General features: G+C 48.4%; 1 protein-coding gene across 1 annotated transcript in view; it reads left to right on the forward strand.

Annotated features, from left to right (window-relative positions):
- The first annotated feature begins 390 nt into the window (after nucleotides 1-390).
- Nucleotides 391-20005, forward strand: part of INPP5J (inositol polyphosphate-5-phosphatase J) — a 31813-nt gene continuing 12198 nt past the window's right edge. The window contains 4 exon segments of the mRNA XM_070950711.1: nucleotides 391-480; nucleotides 7526-8367; nucleotides 17455-17565; nucleotides 18774-18886. Coding sequence (XP_070806812.1) covers nucleotides 391-480; nucleotides 7526-8367; nucleotides 17455-17565; nucleotides 18774-18886 — 1156 coding nt within the window.

Below are 20005 nucleotides of genomic sequence, written 5' to 3' on the forward strand. Positions count from 1 at the left end.
TTGCCTTGCCCTTGATTTCTCTTGCGGGGCCAGGCGAGGAAGCCTCCCCTCCGCTGCGCTCAAGTTCCCAGCTCCGCGCCTTGAGGACTAGAAACTTGCTTTGCCCTCCCAGAGGGCAAGGCTTGGGTGGAAAAAAGCCAGCTTTTGCGGAAGCCGGCTATTGCTGCTTCTGCTGTTGCTGCTGCTGCGGGCGGTACCCACGTCAGCCGTCCCTCCTCCCTCCTCCTCCTCCTCCTCCTCCTCCTCCTCCTCCGAGCCGGTGGCGGCGGCGGGGAGGCCGAGCGAGGCTGCGGTGCCTTTTAAATCCCCCCCCCGGCGGCTGACGCCAGCAGCGCCCGGGGAAGGAGCCTCGCCGGCGGCCACAGCCATACCAAGCCCAGCATCCCCGGGATGGAGCCTCCGCCGCCTCGCCGGAGCGCCGGGAGGAGCAGGCAAGCGCTGCCCAGGAGCCGAGGGGGAGAGCCGGCCGGCTGGCGCAAGGTGAGTCCGCAGGTAGAGGGATGCGGGCGTCGCAGGTGAGCTGGGGGAGGAGGGGGGGGGAGGATCAAAAGAGGCCACCGGCGGGCGGGGGTCTTTTTTTTCCCCCATTCGGGGGAAAGAAAGAAAGAAAGAGAGAGAGAGAGAGAAAGAGAGAGAGGGAGGGGGAGGAGGGAGAGAGAGAGAGAGAAAGAGAGAGAGAGAGAGAGAGAGGAGGAGAGAGAGAGAGAGAGAGAGAGAGAGAAGGAGGGAGGGAGGGAGAGAGAGAGAGAAAGAGAGAGAGAGAGAGAGAGAGAGAGAGGAAGGAGGGAGGGAGGGAGAGAGAGAGAGAGAAAGAGAGAGAGAGAGAGAGAAAGGGAGGGAGAGAAAGATAGAGAGAAAGATAAAGAGAGAGGGGGAGGGAGGGAGGGAGGGAGGGAGAGAGAGAGAGAGAGAGAGGGGAGGGAAGGAGGGAGCGCGCATCCCGGGCGCACGTGTAGGCGGCGGGTTGGAGACGGTGGCGGGGACGCGCGCCGCGCGTGCCTTGCTCGGATCCTATCCTTCCCCCCCCCCGCCACCCACCCCCACCCTTCCATCATCCCCGTCTCCCCCACCCCCCCATCCCCGTGGGAGTCCCTGCGCTCCTTTGCGCCCACGAGAAGATCCTCTCTGGATGGATTGGAGCCCCTTCCACGGGATAGGAGACCCCCCCCCCCATCCCTACCTCGGATGGGCTTCCTTGGCGCCCCCGCGCGCGTGGACTCAGACGGGGCTGGTCGTGGGATGGAGCTTGGGGGGGGTGGTACCCGTTGGCCCAGATTTTTTTTTTGGGGGGGGGGGCTTCCTCGCATCCTCTCCCTCTTTGTAGGGGAGTCGGGAAAGCAAGGAAGAAAAATCACGCAGACACACGCGCGCAATCTCACACACACGCAGGGGAAGCTGCCCGCGCAACGTTTTCTGTCCTGGTCTTTTGTTGCCCTTTGCAAAATCGCTGTTATCTTCTGATGGGGTGTGGGTGGGGGGGAGGTGGGAGTGGGAGAGACCCCCCTGGGATGAGGGATCTCACTGGGGTGTAATAAAACAAGCAGGGAAAGGAGTCTGACTCAATCAGCTTCCAATGGGGAGGGGGGGCTGTCCTCCCCCTCTCCCCTCTCCCCTCCCCACTTCCTCCCCCTCTCCCCTCTGTCCCTGTCCGGATTAAAAGAAGGAAGGAGCAGTTTTTTCTCCCCAGCCTCTCCAAGGCCATCCAGACTGGCCATTGATGCTCCAAACACCCCCCCCACCCCCCGCCAATGCCTGCCCGCTTCGATCCTCTTCTTCCAACCCAGATGCCCAGGAAGGGGAACCTGGTGCCTGCTTGGCTCAGCACCTTCCAGAGAGGAGAGATGAAGGGCAGGGCTGCGGGAGGCTCTCGGGCACTCTTCTGGAGAAGGGGAAACTGAGGCAGGAGGCCATTGGGGGGGGGAGAAGGAGAGCGGCCCCCGGGAGAGAACTTGTGCTCCGAGGGATTGAGGAAGGGGCTCTAGGGGGGGGTGGGGGGGGGTAGGATGCGGAGGAAGCTCAGGCTGAGATGCCCAGGAAAAAAAAGGCAGAGGCTGGCATTTCGCCTCTGGGTTTGGGGACAGAGACGTGACAGGAGAAGAGAATTTTGCAGAAATGGGCACGACCGGGTAGCCTTTTGGGCCCTCATTTAGAAAACAGATTGGCAGAGTTCGAAGGGACTTTCGAGATCTTCTAGTCCAACCCCCTGCTTTAGGCAGGAAACCCTACGCCTTCTTGAGTGACGGAGAGAGAGAGTCCGAGGGTTTTAGTTATTTATTTTATTTTTAATTTAGACAATTTATACCGCTGCCGACTCACACAGGGCCGCTCAAAAGCGGCTTACCAAAATATGGGTTTTGCGGGACGGTGCATCGGCCCGTCCCGGATTTTAAATTTTAAATTTGGGGGGTTTATAATTGAGCCAATTATTTAATGATTTTAATGATTTTAAATTTTGTCTGTCTTTGTGCTTTTAATCGGGCTGTACACCGCCCTGAGTTCTTCGGGAGAAGGGTGGTATAGAAATAAAATTATTATTTTTAATATTATTTCCTTCTGAGTCACGGGCAGGCAACTTGGTGCCCCAGAGTCCAGGGACTGGGGAGGTCTGAGATTGGGGGGAGACGGTGGCGGGAATACCTGCCCAGTTTCCAGATGCCCCCAAAATGCCCTCTCCGGTTGTCGGGAGCATCAAATTGCAGCCGAGGAGGATCAGGCGACGGATCGATACCCGGGGTGGGTGAATACTGGACAGAATCTCCTGTTTTTCAGAGAGGATTTAACACACCTGACGAAAGGCAGGGATATCATTTCGCTCGGCTCTTGGCATCTATTATGCATTAAAAAGTTACTTGACCCTGGCTTGGCTCCAGGCCCAAAGAAAAGGAAGTTTCTCAGCTTCTAAATCGCCCCAGGCAGAAGCAAGGACAAGCTATGGCTCTCCAAAGCCAGGTCCCATTGTCCAGGAAATTTTTTTATTTTTGTTTAATTTGATTTATATGCCGCCCTTCTCCGGAGACTCAGGGCGGCTTACAAATGCGCTCAGCAATAGCCTTCATCCTTTTGTATATTTTATACAAAGTCAGCTTATTGCCCCCACAAACTGGGTCCTCATTTCACCTACCTTAGAAAGGATGGAAGGCTGAGTCAACCTTGAGCCTTGGAGAGATTCGAACCAGCAGAAATTGCAGGCAGCTGTGTTAATAACAGGGTGCACTAAACCCCTGTACTATCAAGGCTCAATTTGACCTCAGGCTGTCTGAGCCTGGCCTTTTAAAGAGGGTGGGCTGGCATGAGGATGGGAGACCACTTGCCACAGTCAATTTCCCACCGGACACCTCATTGCGGGACAATGCAAACATTCCAATGCTGATTATTTAAAATAATGCAAAACGTATTTTAATTTCAGAATAGAATAGAGCTATAGAATAGGAAGGGACCCTTGGAGGTCTTCTAGTCCAGCCCCCTTCTCAAGCAGGAGAATCTGTACCAAAACCTTCAGTGATGGAGCACCCACAATTTCTGGTGGCGAGCTGTTCCCCTGGTTAATTGTCCTCACCGTTAGGACGTTTCTCCTTAATTCTAGGCTGCTTCTCTCTTTGTTTTAGTTTCCATCTGTTGCTTCTTGTCCTGCCCTCTGGTGCTTTGGAGAATAATTTGACACCCCCTCTTCTTTGGGGCAGCCCCTCAAATGCTAGAATACCGCTATCAATCATGTTGCCCCTATTTCGGCAGAAACCCAAATCCTGCAGCCGTTTTCGTCTCCAGGCCTTTGATCATCTTAGTTGCTCTTCTCTGAACATTTCCCCCCTCAAATCTCAACCTCTTTCATTGTGTCCCTCCTTTGGCATCCTTTCTTTTTCTTTTTTTTAATTCTATTCCACGATTTATTTATTTTTTAATTTGATTTATATGGCCGTCCTTCTCCGGAGACTCAGGGCGGCTTACAATGCGTTAAGCAACAGCCTTCATACTTTTGTATATTTATACAAAGTCAGCTTATTGCCCCCACAAACTGGGTCCTCAATTTACCCACCTTAGAAAGGATGGAAGGCTGAGTCGACCTTGAGCCTGGGGAGAATTGAACTCGCAGTAATTGCAGGCAGCTGGATGTTAAATGCTGCCTTAGGAGGCATTAGCCTCCTACGCCACTCAGGCTCTTTCTTCGATATGAATGTTAACTCTCGTCCTGCGGTGAGTTAGCCCTGTGGCAGGTTGGCTGCAGCAAATTGGCCGTGGCGAGTTCGCCGTGGTGAGTTGTCGTAGATCCCCTGACATGGTGGCCCGAACCCTGGATCGCCTGTCTTCTGTGGCCCTTCCCAGCCCAGCTTCTCCCTCCTGCCAGGCCGGTGGGAGCTTCAGCGTCTCTGAAGGATGGGCAGAGAATCTCAGGCAGTGCCAACGTTCCACGGCTGTTGGGATGCAAGAGGGGCAGCCTCCTGCAGAGGCCAGGCCATGGCACCATGGCCAGGGACACCTCGGACGAAGACCTGGAGGTTGCCCAGATCGCACGAGTCCAGGTATCGCCCAGGGCCGACCAGCAATGATGCCCCTGAAGTCTTGGGGCGTAAGCATTCTCCCTCCCCAGAACCCCGGTTGAACCCGCATCCTCCAAGTGAATTGTTAGAAGAGGGTGTGAGTGAGGCATCGAGCAGCACAATAGCCAAGTTAGAAATATCTCACTTTTTCAATCAAAATAGAGCCGGAAGGAACCTTAGAGGTCTTGTAGTCCAACCCTCTGCTCAAGCAGAAAACTCTATACCATTTCAGAATAGTCTTTTTTTTTAAAAAAAAAACCTCCAGTGATGTGTGAGCGCCCACAACTTCTAGTGGCAAGCTGTTCCGCGGGTCGATTGTCCTCCCTGTTAGGAAGTTTCTCCTCCGTTCCAGGTTGCTTCTCTCCTTGGATCAGTTTCCATCCGTTGTTTCTTTTTCTGGTGCTTTGGAAAATAGGTTGACACCCCCTCCCCAACGTGTTCTTTGTGTCCTTGATTTACGACTGCAATGGAGCCCAAAATTTCAGTGGCTGAGTGAAACATTTGTTAAGCGAGACAGAAAAAAACAGGACCAGCTGAGTTAATTCTATTGTATTGTACCCTATTTCCCTGAAAATAAGACCCAACCGGAAAATAAATCCTAGCAAGCTTTTTTTTCAGGATGCTCGTAATATAAGCCCTACCCCAAAAATAAGCCCTAGTTAAGACTGTCAGCCAGATGGATGCATTTAGTACCGTATTTCCCCCAAAATAGGACCTAACCAGAAAATAAGCCCTAATGCGTCTTTCGGATCAAAAATTAATATAAGACCCGGTCTTATTTTTGGGGGAAACACGGTAAGATACATTACAACAGTAGTCTGAAGACATTTCTTCCCCATTCCCTTACCAAAAAATGTGGGAGGGTCTTTTCTGAGACCCTTACTCCACCCACTTTCCTGCTGGAGGCTAAGGAGCCTTTTATCTAACTGGTCCCTCCCTGCTTCTCATTGACTTGTCCCCCTCCAAGGTTGTTCTCACATACCATTACATCAGTTGACCCAGGAGGCTCTTTGGTCTGATTCCTGGGTGGGGGAGGAAGTGTAGTTATGATTTTACTTTTGTTCCCCCCCCCCCAATTTTTATTTATACATTTTTCTTTAACATATATGTGTTTAGTAAATACTGTATTGTCTGCGTCCTTTTACATATACATAATTATAGCAATAACAATATTCTTTATTTATATATCAAGGGATTTTCCCAACTTCTAATTCCTATCTTTATTATCTAACCATTGATCAAACGAATCCCAAGTTAAAAAGTATTCTTTGTCCTTTATCTTTATTGCTAACCTACCCATTTCCGCACAATCTAGTACTTTTTTTTTTAATTATATTTTCACCTGTAGGAGTTTCCTCATTTTTCCAAAATTGTGCAAATACAATTCTCGCTGCAGACTGTCATATTAAATATACATTCCCTTTGTCATATTTTTCTGGCAGTATACCTTACAAAAACATTTCTGGTTTTACATCTCAATGTTGCTTTATTATTTTCTCTAACCATGTATGTAGTTGTAGTTGTCCAAATTTTTTTTTTTTTGCCTTTGTACATTTCCACCACATATGGTAGTAGGAACCCGGTATCTGATTGCATTTCCAACATTTGGCGGACATGTTTTTAAACAACTTTGCTAGCCTGTTTTTATTGCACCTTATGAACCATTTAGGAGATAAGGGGCTTCCCAACCTGGCTTTTTAAGCCCCTCTTCAAAAGCCGGACATAATTCTAGGCACCCGGCGTGTTAAGGGGAATACTTTCTTTTGCAAATCCCAACAGCAAGATAGCCGAAAAGGGCTATTAATTGTAGATAAGGCTTAGCTGAGTAAGGCAAATTTTCCAAGTCTGCCAGTCCAAAGTCAAGCCAAAGATTTACGATCCCAGATCAAGGGAGGAGATGAGGTCGTGGTTAGTCAACAAACTGGAGGTTGTAAATAACTACATTCCAAGTGTCACAGTAGGCCCAACCAGTTCCTGGAGTTGCTTTTAGCAAGAAAAATCTTCTTTTCTAAGAGAATTTAGTAATCCCTGATTTACGATGACATTTTGAGTCCCAAATATATGTTGTTAAGTGAGGCATTTGTTCGGTGAGTTTTCTCCCATGTTACGACCTTACGTGTTAAGCGAATCCTTGCTGTTGATACAGTAGTGGTATTCACTTACCTTCGCTACCGGTTCGCAAAGGTGAGCGCACGGGCGCATGCACAGAGTGTCCGTGATGACGTCTGGGAGGGTGAGCGGAGCCTCCCACTGCTGCTACCAGTTTGTCCGAACCAGGTCGAACTGGTAGAATCCCACCATTGCGTTGATAAGTTAGTAGCCTGGTTAGTAACCTTGACTTTACTCGTCAGAAGGTCACAAAAGGGAATACATGAGCAACGGTCGTAAGTATGAACCGGTTGCCAAGCCTCTGAATTAGGACCACGTGACTCTGGGGACGCTGCTAAGAACTGTGAAAAACGGTCACTAGTCCTTTTTGTCGGTGCCGTTTGCAACTTTGAACAGTTACTAAATGAACTGTCGTAAGTTGAGAACTACCTACATTCTCTCTCCGCTGAGTATCCACAGCTGTGATCAAACGTTGCCCGGGATTTCAGTGTTGGGCTGCTTGCTCATGAGTCACACACTTCGGCGAGGTGCAAAGACCCCGGGAGGATTTGCTTGGGGGGTGGGTGGGGGATGGGCTACTGAGTGCCTGGAAAGCAGCAGTGAAATCTACTTACCTTCACTACCGGTTCAGGAATGGGAGCGTGCAGGAGCGCACGCCTCTTCTGCGCATGCACAGAGGGTAAAAAACAGGACGTAATGCCGGCGCTACAGGTTCGTGCGAACCGGATAGAACCGACCGGATTTCACCGCTGCTGGAAAGCCTGCAATGCAACTTAGTCAGACCCCAGAATGTGACAAGTGGCCCTCTATGTTTTATAAACAAATAAACTTCTGGTTTCCTGCCTAGTTGTCTGAACTGTCGCATCCGTTTTCTCTTTCAGATGGATCTGGGCCACCCGGGACCACCCTCCCCGCTCCCCTCGCAACCCATCCCCCCTCGAGGGAGCCTTGTGGGGCTGGTATCCCCAGGGGTCTTCCCTCCCACCACCATGCCCTTTGTCCCGGAGGGAGCCATTCGCTATCAGCCGGAGGGATCGAGCGGAGTATCGTACATCGGAGGGAACATGCCGAGCGGGAAGCGGCCGGATTCTCTGGGTGAACCGTTCCATGCTCGGCTGCAGCCGGATGGGTCCCGCCGAAGAGCAGAGACAGAACCCCAAGAACAGGCTGGTGGCAGACCAATCCCGCCTCTTTCCTTGGAGATCAGCAGGGTCCAGCCGGAGGGCTCAGGGCCATCTGGGTACAACACCCCAACTTTGCGTTCTCCGGTAGAGCTGCGCCCCTTGTCTCCTGGATCGGGCAGCTCCTCTTCTCTCTCCAATCTGTCCCCCTCCATGAAACTTAGCCAGTCCCCAAGCAGGGGGGGCCTTCCTGACCTCTGCGCCTTGGACCCGCTGACGTCTGGGATTCTGGCCACCGTGGAACTGAAGGACACCCTTCCCAAGGCCGAATCCAGCGATCACATCTGCCTGAGCCGGCCGGGCTCATCCCACCGGCTGGGGTCTCTTTCCAAAGCCATCTCCAGCGAGTACCTCTCGGGGGGCAGGGTGGGGCCTTCCAAATCTGCCATGCTCGCCAAGGCCGAGTCGGAGGAACTGACCTCCTATTCGCGGGTCCGTCTGTCGCCCCAATCGCAAGATCCGCGGGGAAGCAATACCAACCGCACGGAGAACTTCCTGGAAAGATTTAGCCGGCCACAAACGAGGCAGGACAAGGAGTTTCGGTGAGGTGGGGGCAGTGCGGGTGGAGGTGGGGAGACGGTAGTGCCACAAAAACAGGCGAAAGAGCTTTGAAGTGGCTTAAGGGAAGGCATGGAGAGTGCCAATGCTTCCCAACCTTGGCAGCTTGAAGCTGTGTCGATTTCAAATCCCAGAATTCCCCGGGTGGGGAAACACTGCCCTAGGCTCTTGACTTTGGCTCTAATTTGATCCAGTTGCCCTGGATCAGTTTCTTCCGTCACCTAAATTAGGAGATCAAAAATTGGGAGTGGGGGTTGACTGCACCGTTGGCTCTACTGCCCAGTCTCCTCCACAAGTAAAAGAAGAGAGGGTGCGTTGCTCCTCGGAGGAAAGCTGGAGTAGAACTGGAATAAAGCCGAGAAGTGGTGCGTTCTCCCCCAAGAGCCTCTGAGGGTTGAGGAATGGGACAACAGCCCACTCACTGCAGCCAACTCACAGCCAACTCACCATCTTCTTTTAATGACCCCATAATCTCTTGTTACCCATCTGGGTAACTGAATGGAGCGGTGTTGTTTTTTTTACTGGCCTGATGCCCTTCCTGTTGCCAGTACGGAGTTTCGTTCAGCAGATATATTCTCAGTGTGCCCAGAGAGAGAGAAATATCTGCTTCTACCTAGGATCGAACTCACAGCCTCCTGATTGTGAGGCCAGAACTCCACCGCTAGGCCACCACCGCACCACTTTGCAGCCGACTCGCCATGGGACAGTTTAACAATTCAATTATTCAAAACAAAATTTTAAAAAATATTTTAATTTTTGCCGTTCGCCTTTCACCCTGTCCTCTCCTTTGGCATCCTTTCTTTAAGGATTCTAGCCCACCATTCCTTTGATATGAATGTAACTCTTGTCCCGCAGCTACTCGGCCGTAGCCAGTTGGTCGTGGCGAGTTGGCCGTGACAAATTGTCATAGACCTTGAGGGTTGCGCTTCCTGAAGAGGTCTCCAACCAGGAGTGAAATCCAGCAGGTTCTGACAGGTTCTGGAGAACCGGTAGCGGAAATTTTGAACCGTTCGGAGAAGCGGCAAATACTACCTCTGGCTGGCTCCAGAGTGGGGGTGGGAATGGAGATTTTCCAATATCCTTCGCATAGGAGTGGGGAGGGAATTTATTTATTTATTTATTTATTAGTTCGATTTATATGCCGCCCTTCTCCGGAGACTCAGGGCGGCTTACAACGCGTTTTTTTTTTTTTTTTTTAATTTGATTTATATGCCGCCCTTCTCCGGAGACTCAGGGCGGCTTACAGTGCGTTAAGCAATAGCCTTCATCCTTTTGTATATTTATACAAAGTCAGCTTATTGCCCCCACAAACTGGGTCCTCATTTAACCTACCTTAGAAAGGATGGAAGGCTGAGTCAACCTTGAGCCTTGGAGAGATTCGAACCAGCAGTAAATTGCAGGCAGCTGTGTTAATAACAGGGTGCTTTAAACCACTGTAGTACCAAGGCGTTAAGCAATAGCCTTCATACTTTTGTATATACCTGCTTAGTAGGGCTTTCGGGCCCCCCCTAAGTGGTGTTCTATTTTATACAAAGTCAGCTTATTGCCCCCACAAACCGGGTCCTCATTTTATCTACCTCGGAAGGATTGGAAGGCTGAGTCAACCTTGTGCCCGGTGAGATTTGAACTCGCAGGAATGGGGATTTTGTAGTATCCTTCCTCTGGAGTGGGTTGGGAATGGAGATTTTGCAGTATCCTTCCCCCAGGAGTGGGGAGGGAATGGGGATTTTGCAATATCCTTCCCTTGCCATGCCCACCAAGCCACACTAGGCCCACAGAACCGATAGTAAAAAAAAATTTGGATTTCACCCCTGCCTGCAACATTTACCTGTTAAGGGCAGGTTCCCTTGAAGTGGCTGCGTTCACTCCGGCAGTTTAATTGGGTTACTGAGTAAACTCATTATTATTATTATTTTCCATTTGCATTTGCATTCATATTTGCATTTGCATTTGCACCCAGTTGTAACCGAATGAGTGTGTTTGCAGAAGACGGGAGCCCCTGGCCCCTTTCCCCTCCCCTCCCTCAGGTAGCCAAGGTTAAAACTAAAGGTGAATGCATGCATTTCTGGTGCAGCTGAAGAGGCTTTTGCTGACCTGATAGGTGGAGGACGCAGCCAGCATGATTCAGGCTGCCAATTCTGTGCCACCTGGGTTGCTTTAGAAGGCAGAGACAGGGCAACTATTTATATACTCCGCAGAGAGAAGGAGAACGTTTCGGTGACGACGGGCTGCTTTGCATACTTCCGACTTCCCTTTGCAACGTTCAAAACAGATGGCCTTAAAAAGGTTTGCAGGATTGAGTGCCACCTGGTGGGAACGGATGGGCCAGAAACGTCACTTCCCCACACAACCTGACCTCATGAGGGTCTAGGACAGGGGTCAGCCACCTGCGGCTCCAGAGCCGCATGTGGCTCTTTGGGCCCTCTGCTGTGGCTCCCTGTCAGGTGATCCCACCACTGGCTGGCCCCACCCCTCGCCTTCCCCTCCCAGTCACTCCTCACCTGGCCTGAGAAGGTAAGGGCGACGGCGGGGGACGGGGGATGGAGAAGCAGCCAGGGCAGGGAGATACAGAGAGAAAGGGAGAGAGAGAGAGACATAGAGAGAGAGAGGGAGGGAGGGAGAGAGGGGGAGAGAGGGGAGAGAGAGAGATGTCAAAAGGGTTTTGTGGTTCCTGGTGTTTTTTAACAACAGGTTAAAAAATCTATAGAAATAGAAATAGATGATGGATAGGGTAGGGTAGGGTAGGATGGAATGGAATGGAATGGAATAGAATAGAGAAATAGAAATAGAAATAGAAATAGAAATAGAAATAGAAATAAAAAATAATAGAATAGAATAGAATAGAATAGAATAGAATAGAATAGAATAGAATAGAATAGAATAGAATAGAATAGAAAAGACAAAGAATTAGAATTAGAATTAGAATTAGAATTAGAATTAGAATTAGAAATGAATAGAATAGAATAGAATTGAATTGAATTGAATTGAATTGAATTGAATTGAATTGAGAAATAGAAATAATAGAAAGAGAAGAGAAGACAATTAGAATTAGAATGAGAAATGAATAGAATTGAATTGAATAGAGAAATAGAAATAATAGAAATAAAAGAGAAGAGAAGAGAGAAGAGAATTATTAGAATTAGAAATGAATGAATAGAATAGAATAGAATTGAATAGAGAAATAGAAATAGAAATAATAGAAAGAGAAGAGAATTAGAATTAGAATTAGAAATGAATAGAATAGAATAGAATAGAATAGAATAGAATAGAATAGAATAGAATAGAATAGAATAGAATAGAATGGAATATAGAATGAAATAGAATAGAATAGATAATAGAATAGAATAGAATAGAATTCTTTATTGGCCAAGTGTGATCGGATACACAAGGAATTTGTCTCCGGTGCATAAACTCACAGTGTACCTATAAACAGCAAATAATAGGTCATAATCATAGTTGCAATCATTAAGTTACAAGCGACACTCGATAACCCATGAGATAGCCATCGGAGAAGGTAGCAGGAAAAACGAGAAGGTAGAGAAGATGAGAAACGAGACGATGGGAAAGGTGAGAAGGTCATAGCAACGCAAGCCCGACTACATGGGTAAAATATCCTTAAGGCCCTAAGACAACGCTGTGGGAATTAAGGGTCCAGCAGAGTTTATGGCACGGGGGGTTGGGGGGTGCGGGGTGCGGGCAAAATCTATCTTTACGTCTGGTTGTTTTGGCATGCAATGCCCTATAGCGGCGTCCTGAGGGGAGAAGTTGAAACAGTTCATGTCCTGGAGGCGTGAGGGGTCTGTAGATATTTTCTCGGCCCTCTTTCTGGTTCGTGCCAGAAAACTTTAAAGTTTCCAAATTTAAAAAATATCGGTCAAGGACAGGGGTATGCTCGCTTTGCTCACTCGTGCACCTTGCTTTGCTCACTGTGCGCCTTGCTTCTGCATGCACAGATCACCAATGATGACATCCGGGGCAATGGGTGGGGCCTCCTACCGGTTTTACTACCGGTTCTTGCGAACCGGTCCGAACCGGGGGCAACCCACCACTGGTGCCGACACAAGTGATGTCGGGCTGGCCACACACCCCCATGGCCCCTGTTAAAGATATTCTTGGCTCATAACCGATGTTATGGGTTATTGAGCAGAGTACCCCTTCAGTATGCCCGTGAAAGCGGCTGAGAGTGAATAACCACAGTTAATATACTAACACACTGAGTTGTGGTAGCCTTTTACTTTTAGAAGAAAGTAAAGCAAAGTCCCATAACAATCCAAGTCATACGCAGATAAGGCGATAGTTAAAATATCAATTCAGGGATATTCCAAGTACAAAGTCTTCTTACCAGTTGTTGTCATTACGCAATAAAACAGTTCTTCTTGAGTTTCAAACAGGAACAAGTTCAGTATTCAAACATTCAATAAATCGTAGAAAGCAACAAGTAGCAACGATCAAACAGCGATCATGCAGAGAGATCAGGTAGAGAGTAACAGCAAATAAGCAGATAAAATGGTATAGTGTTCCCAAGCCATGATTCAGGCTTCCCCTGAAGTACATTGGCTACAGAGCTTAGCCAATCAGGATACAGAATGATGCAATACAGTCTTAAAGCAATATAATACCTTTTGACAAACCTGTATTGATAGTTTATATATTGCCTGACCAACTAGTTAGACAATAGCCATTTCCTAACAGCCCCCCAAGGTCAAACACCATCCTGATGTCCCCCTCAATGAAATCGAGTTTGACACCTCTGGTCTAGGAGACCCCTGATGCCAGACTGCCAGCCTACCACCTGGTGCCTTTGCCAACCTACCTTACTTGCCCCTGTAAGTCTGCAGTCAATCTCTCACTTCTGGATGCCAACTGGCTCCCTTCCCCGTGTGCAATTTAATTATGCTAATGCCCTGGGATGTGTCACCTCCATCTTACGCCAAGGAGCTGCCAAATGTCTCCTTCCAGGAGTTTTTCTCAAGGGTGACGAATGTCCACTTGGCCATCCGGTGTCCTCGAGCAGCACCTGCCGAAAAAAACCTCCCTCTGCATTATTGCAAGAGTCTTGACATCATTCATGTAGAACAACATTTTATACACTTGTGGGCTTACTGTACAGGTAGTCCTCGACTTACAACCGTTTCGTGATCGTTCGAAGTTGCAATTTGGCGCTGAAAAATGTGACTCGTCATCTTCTTTTAACGACCCTATAATCCCTTGCGGGGTGGCGCCTGGGCATCTGAATGGAGCTGAGTGATTACTGGCCAGATGCCTTTCCTGTCGCCAGTACGGAGTTATATTCGGCAGATATGTAGAGAAATATCTGCCGCTACCTAGGATCGAACTCACAGCTTCCCGATTGTAAGGCGAGAGCTCCGCCTCTAGGCCGCCATACCACTCCCCTGAAAAATGTGACTGACAACCGTGTTTCACACTTACGACCGCTGCAGCATCCCCGTGGCCACGTGATCAAAATTCAGACGCTTGGCAAACGACTCATACATATGACGGTTGCCGTGTCTGGGGGTCGTCACGCAATTCCCCTTTGGCGACCTTCTGACAAGCGAAATCATTGGGGAAGTCAGATTCGCTTTACAACCAGATTACTAGTTTATCGGCTTCGGTGATTCACTTAACAGCTGGGTGAGAAAAGCCGTAAAATTCGATGAAACTCCCAGGAAATAATTCCTCTGATGATGTGAGCGAGATCACTATTTTCATTCAAGTTGCTCCCTCCAGATTGGGAAACTCAGAAGCCATATTGCCCAGATTGTTTCTTGTCGGAGGTGATGTACACGGGTGACTCGGTCTGACAGACAGCAGAAGCATCACAAGCCAAACAATTCTGGATTTTTTGTGATCCCTTGCCGGAGAATTCAGTTATTCAGTGTCGTTTTAACAAACCCTTAAGAAAAACCTATATTTTGTATTCTGTTTTTTTACTTCCCGGATTAAGATCTTTGCTACCAGTTAGCAAATGTGAGCACCGCCTCCACACATGTGCAGAGCGTCAAAAACAAGGCGTGATGACATCCGGATGGGTGGGTGGAGTCTCCCACAGCCGCCGCTACCGTTTCGCCCGAACCGGATAGAACCGCCTGAATAACCCAAGCCGAGCTGGGTTAAAAATCTTTTAATTGGGGAATTTTATGGGTAAGGGGTTTTAAATTGGGAAAGCCAAAGATGAATTTAATTTCGTTTTATAGTATTTTAATGTTTGTATTGTGTGTTTTTAATTTGGCTGTTCACCGCCCCGAGTCCTTCGGGAGAGGGGGCGGTATAAAAAATTAAAAAATAAATAAATAAATAAATAAATAAATAAATAAATAAATAAATAAATAAATAAATAAATAAATAATACCACCACTGGGTGGAGCTCTCTCCTCACAATCAGGAAGCTGTGAGTTCGATCCTTGGTAGAGGCAGATATTTCTCTCTCTCTCTGGGCACACTGAGAATATATCTGCTGAATATAACTCTGTACTGGCGACAGGAAAGGCATCCGGCCAGTAAAACACTCCGCTCCATTCAATTGCCCAGAACTCCAACCGACAAGGGATTATGGGGGTCTTTAAAAGAAGATGATGATTAAGATGGACAGTGGTTCTTTTTCAGGTGTCAAGATGTGCTGTTTCTTCCGGAGAACTGTGGCTCGATAGAATATAGTATAACAGAGTTGGGAGGGACCTTGTAGGTCCTCTAGTCTGACCCCCTGCTCGAGCAGGAGACCCTTCCTCACTTCCTCTTCACCTGCTAGTCAGTACCTGCCTCTGGTGGTTGATCCCACAAGTGGCTAGAGATCCTTTGCATAACTCCAACTCGCCCCACATCCCCCGCGTAAGGCTTTGGAGTCGTGGAGGAGGCAAACACAGTCAAGCTCCCTTCTTCCTCCTTGCTCGGAGTTCCTCTTTGACTTGCTGTTCAAGATGCGAACGTGGGTAGTTGCTGGAAGCCATGCAACATTGCCTAGTGTTCACGCCCCCAACTGCCCCGCTTCCATTTATAAATAGAGCTCCTGACATTCGTATTTCCAAACCCCATTAATGCCATCAGGGAGAGCGTAGCTTCTCCCCCCCCCCCCCCGCCGTCCGCCCTCCCCGCAAGCTATTTTCACAGGAGATATTTTTACTGCTGTCAAGTTCGTTTCTTTAGCGATGAACGAGAGAGACGCATCCCAAGAGGATTTTAAGGCAGTGATTGTGATGCAGAATTGCCTCCCGCCATCCTGAACCAGCCACGGTCAGGGATCCTATGGATGCCCTAATTAAATCATGAGCCTCCAGCCAAGCTTCAAAAGAAATCCAGTTATTTATTAGGAGCTTCACGTCGGCACCTTTCAAGTGAAGCCAACTCTGACCCCACGTAATTTACGATCCAGGCATGATGCAATTTTTCCTCCCGTCCTCACCCCAGGGTGTGTCATCAGTCACATTCACCAATGGAGCAATTTTGCAGGTTGTAGAGAGATCACTCCCCTCCGGCCGCTGTGGGTAACCCTGGGAGACAGCCTTGAGAGAGTTATGTCTGGAATGTTGCTTTTGTTTTTGTCTGCCGTGCTTCTTCGCCGGTTTCCCCCATCCCCCTTGCCTTATGGTAACTCGAGAGCAGGCCAGGGATGCTTTGCGAGTTGACACACAGTTCAGCCAAGGGCGTTACGTGACGCTGGCTTTGAAGCATCTGGATAGGAAGTGATGATCAAGACGTTCCAGGGCTGTAAGAACCCTTGGGAAGTTGGAACCACAATCCAGAAGAAGTCAACAACAAATGACTTCGGTGCGGTTAGAAGGACCTGTCTTAGAAGAACAGAGTTGGAAGGGACTTTGTGGTGTGTTTTTTTTTTCCCTTGTACGTTGCTGCAACAATTTTGCTTCAGGGTCTTTGTGACTCACCTGAATTTGGGGATATGAAGGAGAGGGGTGAATGGCTGCTGGGGACAGAGGTGGAGCTGAGGCTGGGGTGCCGATGGGGTGGGCTGATCGGAGGGCAATCCTGGTTCAAACCCACCCTCAACTGCAGAAGCTTTTTGGGTGGGTGGGCCAGCCACTCTCTCTTGATCCATCCCACCTCATCAGGTGTGAGATGATCCATCCCCTCAGATGGATCAGGAACCTAAATGGAATTAATATTCAGGTATGAAGCCGCTCCCTCTGACCCACCGGGGAAAGATTAGCCGGGGATGATGGGACAGTGCAAAGAAAGGGCAAGACTTCTTGGTAGAACTTCTCCAAAAGGGGAGAGCCTTCTCTGTGGTGGCACCTACCCTCTGGGACAATCTACCCCCAGAGATACGAGTGATCCCAGACCTCCGGACTTTTCGTCGGGCCCTTAAGACCTATTTTTTTCAGTTAGCCGGGCTGTCCTGATTTTATGGTGGGTTTTTAAAAACTGAAATTGGTTTTTGAATTGAAATGTTTTAAATTATGGGCCAAACTTTATTTAATTATTTTAAAATCTAACTTTTGTGTACAAATGTTTTACTTTGGCTGTTCACCGCCCTGAGTCCGAAAGGAGAAGGGCGGTATAGAAATCTGAAAAATAAATAAATAAATAAATAAATAAATAAATAAATAAATAAATAAATAAATAAATAAATAAATAAATGGCTTTTCCCAAGGATCCTTAGAAGGGGCCTCTTCTTCCAAGAGAGAGGTCAGCTCCGGAATGGACAACTCATCATAGCCAATTGGCCAACTCAGTCAACTCAACATGGCCAACTATGGGACAATTCAAGAATTCAGTTTAAATTAAATTATTGAAAATAACTTTAATTTTTGTCATTTCCATTTATAGCCTGTCCCTCCTCTGGCATCCTTTCTTTAACGATTCCATCCCACCCGTTTCTTCGATATGAGTGTGTAACTCCTTTTGTCTCGCGGCGAGTTGACCGTGTGGCCGTGTGGCGCGTTTAACAGAATAACAGAAGAGTAGAAAGGGACCTTGGAGGTCATCCAGTCCAACCCCCGCCCCCCGGCTCCAGCAGGAGAGCAGGAGTTGGCCGTGGCAGGTTGTCGAAGACCCCCCACATCAGGTCTAACAAATGTCGCGGTAACGCGGTTGGGTTTTTTTTCCTTTCTCCGCAGTATCACAATTGTCACGTGGAACGTCGGCAGCTCCATGCCCCCAAGCGACGTCACCTCCCTCCTGCACCTCAATCCCGGGGACTCCTCTGACAGCGACATGATCGCTATTGGGTAAGGCGAAGGGATGATGCGTTTCCTGGGACATTTGTGGGTCCTCTTATGAGCAGGAAACAACCAAGAAAGCAAACTCCAGAACCCCAGAGGGTGCCCAAGTCTATCCACTGAATCACTGCGGTTGTTGATAATAATAATAATAACAACAACTTTACTATCATTGTACGTGTATACACAGTAACCCGGTTGTTAAGTGAATCCAACTTTTTTTTTTTTTTTTTTAATTTGATTATATGCCGCCCTTCTCCGGAGACTCAGGGCAGCTTACAATGTGTTAAGCAATAGCCTTCATCCTTTTGTATATTTATACAAAGTCAGCTTATTGCCCCCACAAACTGGGTCCTCCATTTACCTACCTTAGAAAGGATGGAAGGCTGAGTCAACCTTGAGCCTTGGCGAGATTCGAACCTGCAGTAATTGCAGGCAGTTGTGTTAATAACAGGGTGCTTAGACCACTGTACTATCAAGGATCTTTTCCCCCTTGACTTGGCTTGTCGGAAGGTCGCAAAAGGGGATTGATTATTATTTATTTATTTATTCGTCCAATTTATATGCCACCCTTCTCCGTAGACTCAGGGCGGCTTACAATGCATTATAGCAATATACAATGCATCCTTTTAGAGAGACGTTGAGGCCACTGGGAGGTTTCTCGGTGAGGGTGCGGCCATCTGTGTCCAGGTGGCCTCAAAGACCCTCTAAAAAGGAATGCAAATGACCAGCTGTCTGCACGGACTATCAATCCTTCCGTTCCCCGCCATCCAGTCAGAGCGGAAGAAGCTTCTTGGAGGAGAAGCGAAATGTCTTCAAAGAAAAAACCAGAAAATCCAGTTGCTTCTTCATGAAGAGCGGAAGAAGCTTCTTGGAGGAGAAGCGAAACATCTTCAAAAAAAAACCCCAAAGTCCAGTTGCCTCTTGGGGAAAAAAACAAAAACAAAAATCACCTTGGGACTTTCAAACAGAATAGAAACTCACCTGCAATTTTCTTTTGGATAAATTCAAAACGGCGAATAGTTGTGGCGCTGTTTAGAGGGAACATGCTTGGAGAATATTTCCCCCCCCCGCCCCCCCGCCCCGTCTTTGTAGGGTTTTCAGGCGTTGTCAGGCAGCATCTCTGGGGGCAGAAGCTGAGTTGCCCTTGGGAGAAGACCCTGCGGGGAGGGAGCAGCCTCCGGAGAGAAAGCTGATGATTTTACGCCCTTTTGCAGGTTGCAGGAGGTGAATTCCATGATCAACAAACGCCTGAAAGATGCACTCTTCACCGACCAGTGGAGTGAACTTTTCATGGAGGTGCTGAGCCCCTTTAATTTCGTCCTGGTAAGCCAGTGTTCCCCCAATCTTTCCGGCTTCGTGGACCGGCGGGGAGGGAAGGGGAGAGGGATATGGTTCTGTGTGAGTAAATACGGGCAAGCACGCACAGCTGCATTTGCTCGAGCGGTGGGCTCGCGCACCCATCATTCGTGCCAATGGAGCCTGAGCGCATGTGCTCAGGTGCTGCTCGCATGAGTGGGGGAGATGCACACACCTGTGCTTGCTTTCCACTTCCACGGTTCCGGTTCGGAATGGCTCCATTCCTGGTAATGGGCCGCAGACCGGGGGTTGGAGACCCCGTTGTAAGCTTTGAGGAAAATCCGAAGGGAATTTGCAGAGCGACTGACAAAACAATGCAGGGCAACTGTTAGATCTCTTTGGCATGTGTGGGGCCAAAATCTGGATTATTGTGGCATTTGGGGGAGATATTTCAGGAGTGATTTCTTCCCCCTCACCATCTCCCATGCCCAGGTTAGATCCCTGTATCTGCCTTGAGCAGTTTTAAGGGAGAAGAGAAGAGAAAGAAGAGAAGAGAAGAGAAGAGAAGAGAAGAGAAGAGAAGAGAAGAGAGAGAGAGAAGAGAGAGAGAAGAGAGAGAAGAGAAGAGAAAATAGAACAGAACAGAATAAAATAGAAGAGAAGAGAAGAGAAATATGGAAGAGAAGAGAAGAGAAGAGAAGAGAAGAGAAGAGAAGAGAAGAGAAGAGAAGAGAAGAGAAGAGAAGAGAAGAGAAGAGAAGAGAAGAGAAAATAGAACAGAACAGAATAGAAGAGAAGAGAAGAGAAGAGAAGAGAAGAGAAGAGAAGAGAAGAGAAGAGAAGAGAAGAGAAGAGAAGAGAAGAGAAGATAGAACAGAACAGGACAGAACAGAACAGAATAGAATAGAATAGAAGTAACAGAGTTGGAAGGGACCTAGGAGGTCTTCTAGTCCAGCCCCCTGCTTAGGCAGGAAACCTTACACCACTTCAGACAAATGGTTATCCAATCTCTTCTTAAAAACTTCCAGTGTTGGAGCATCCACAACTTCTGGAGGCAAGGAGTTCCACTGATTAACTGTCAGGAAATTCCTCCTTAGTCCTAAATTGCTTCTCCCCTTGATGAGTTTCCACCCCGTTGCTTCTTGCCCTG

This window comes from Pituophis catenifer, unplaced genomic scaffold (genome assembly GCF_029215685.1).
Source record: "Pituophis catenifer annectens isolate HBS135680 unplaced genomic scaffold, rPitCat1.0.hap2 SCAF_10, whole genome shotgun sequence".
Lineage (NCBI taxonomy): Eukaryota > Metazoa > Chordata > Lepidosauria > Squamata > Colubridae > Pituophis > Pituophis catenifer.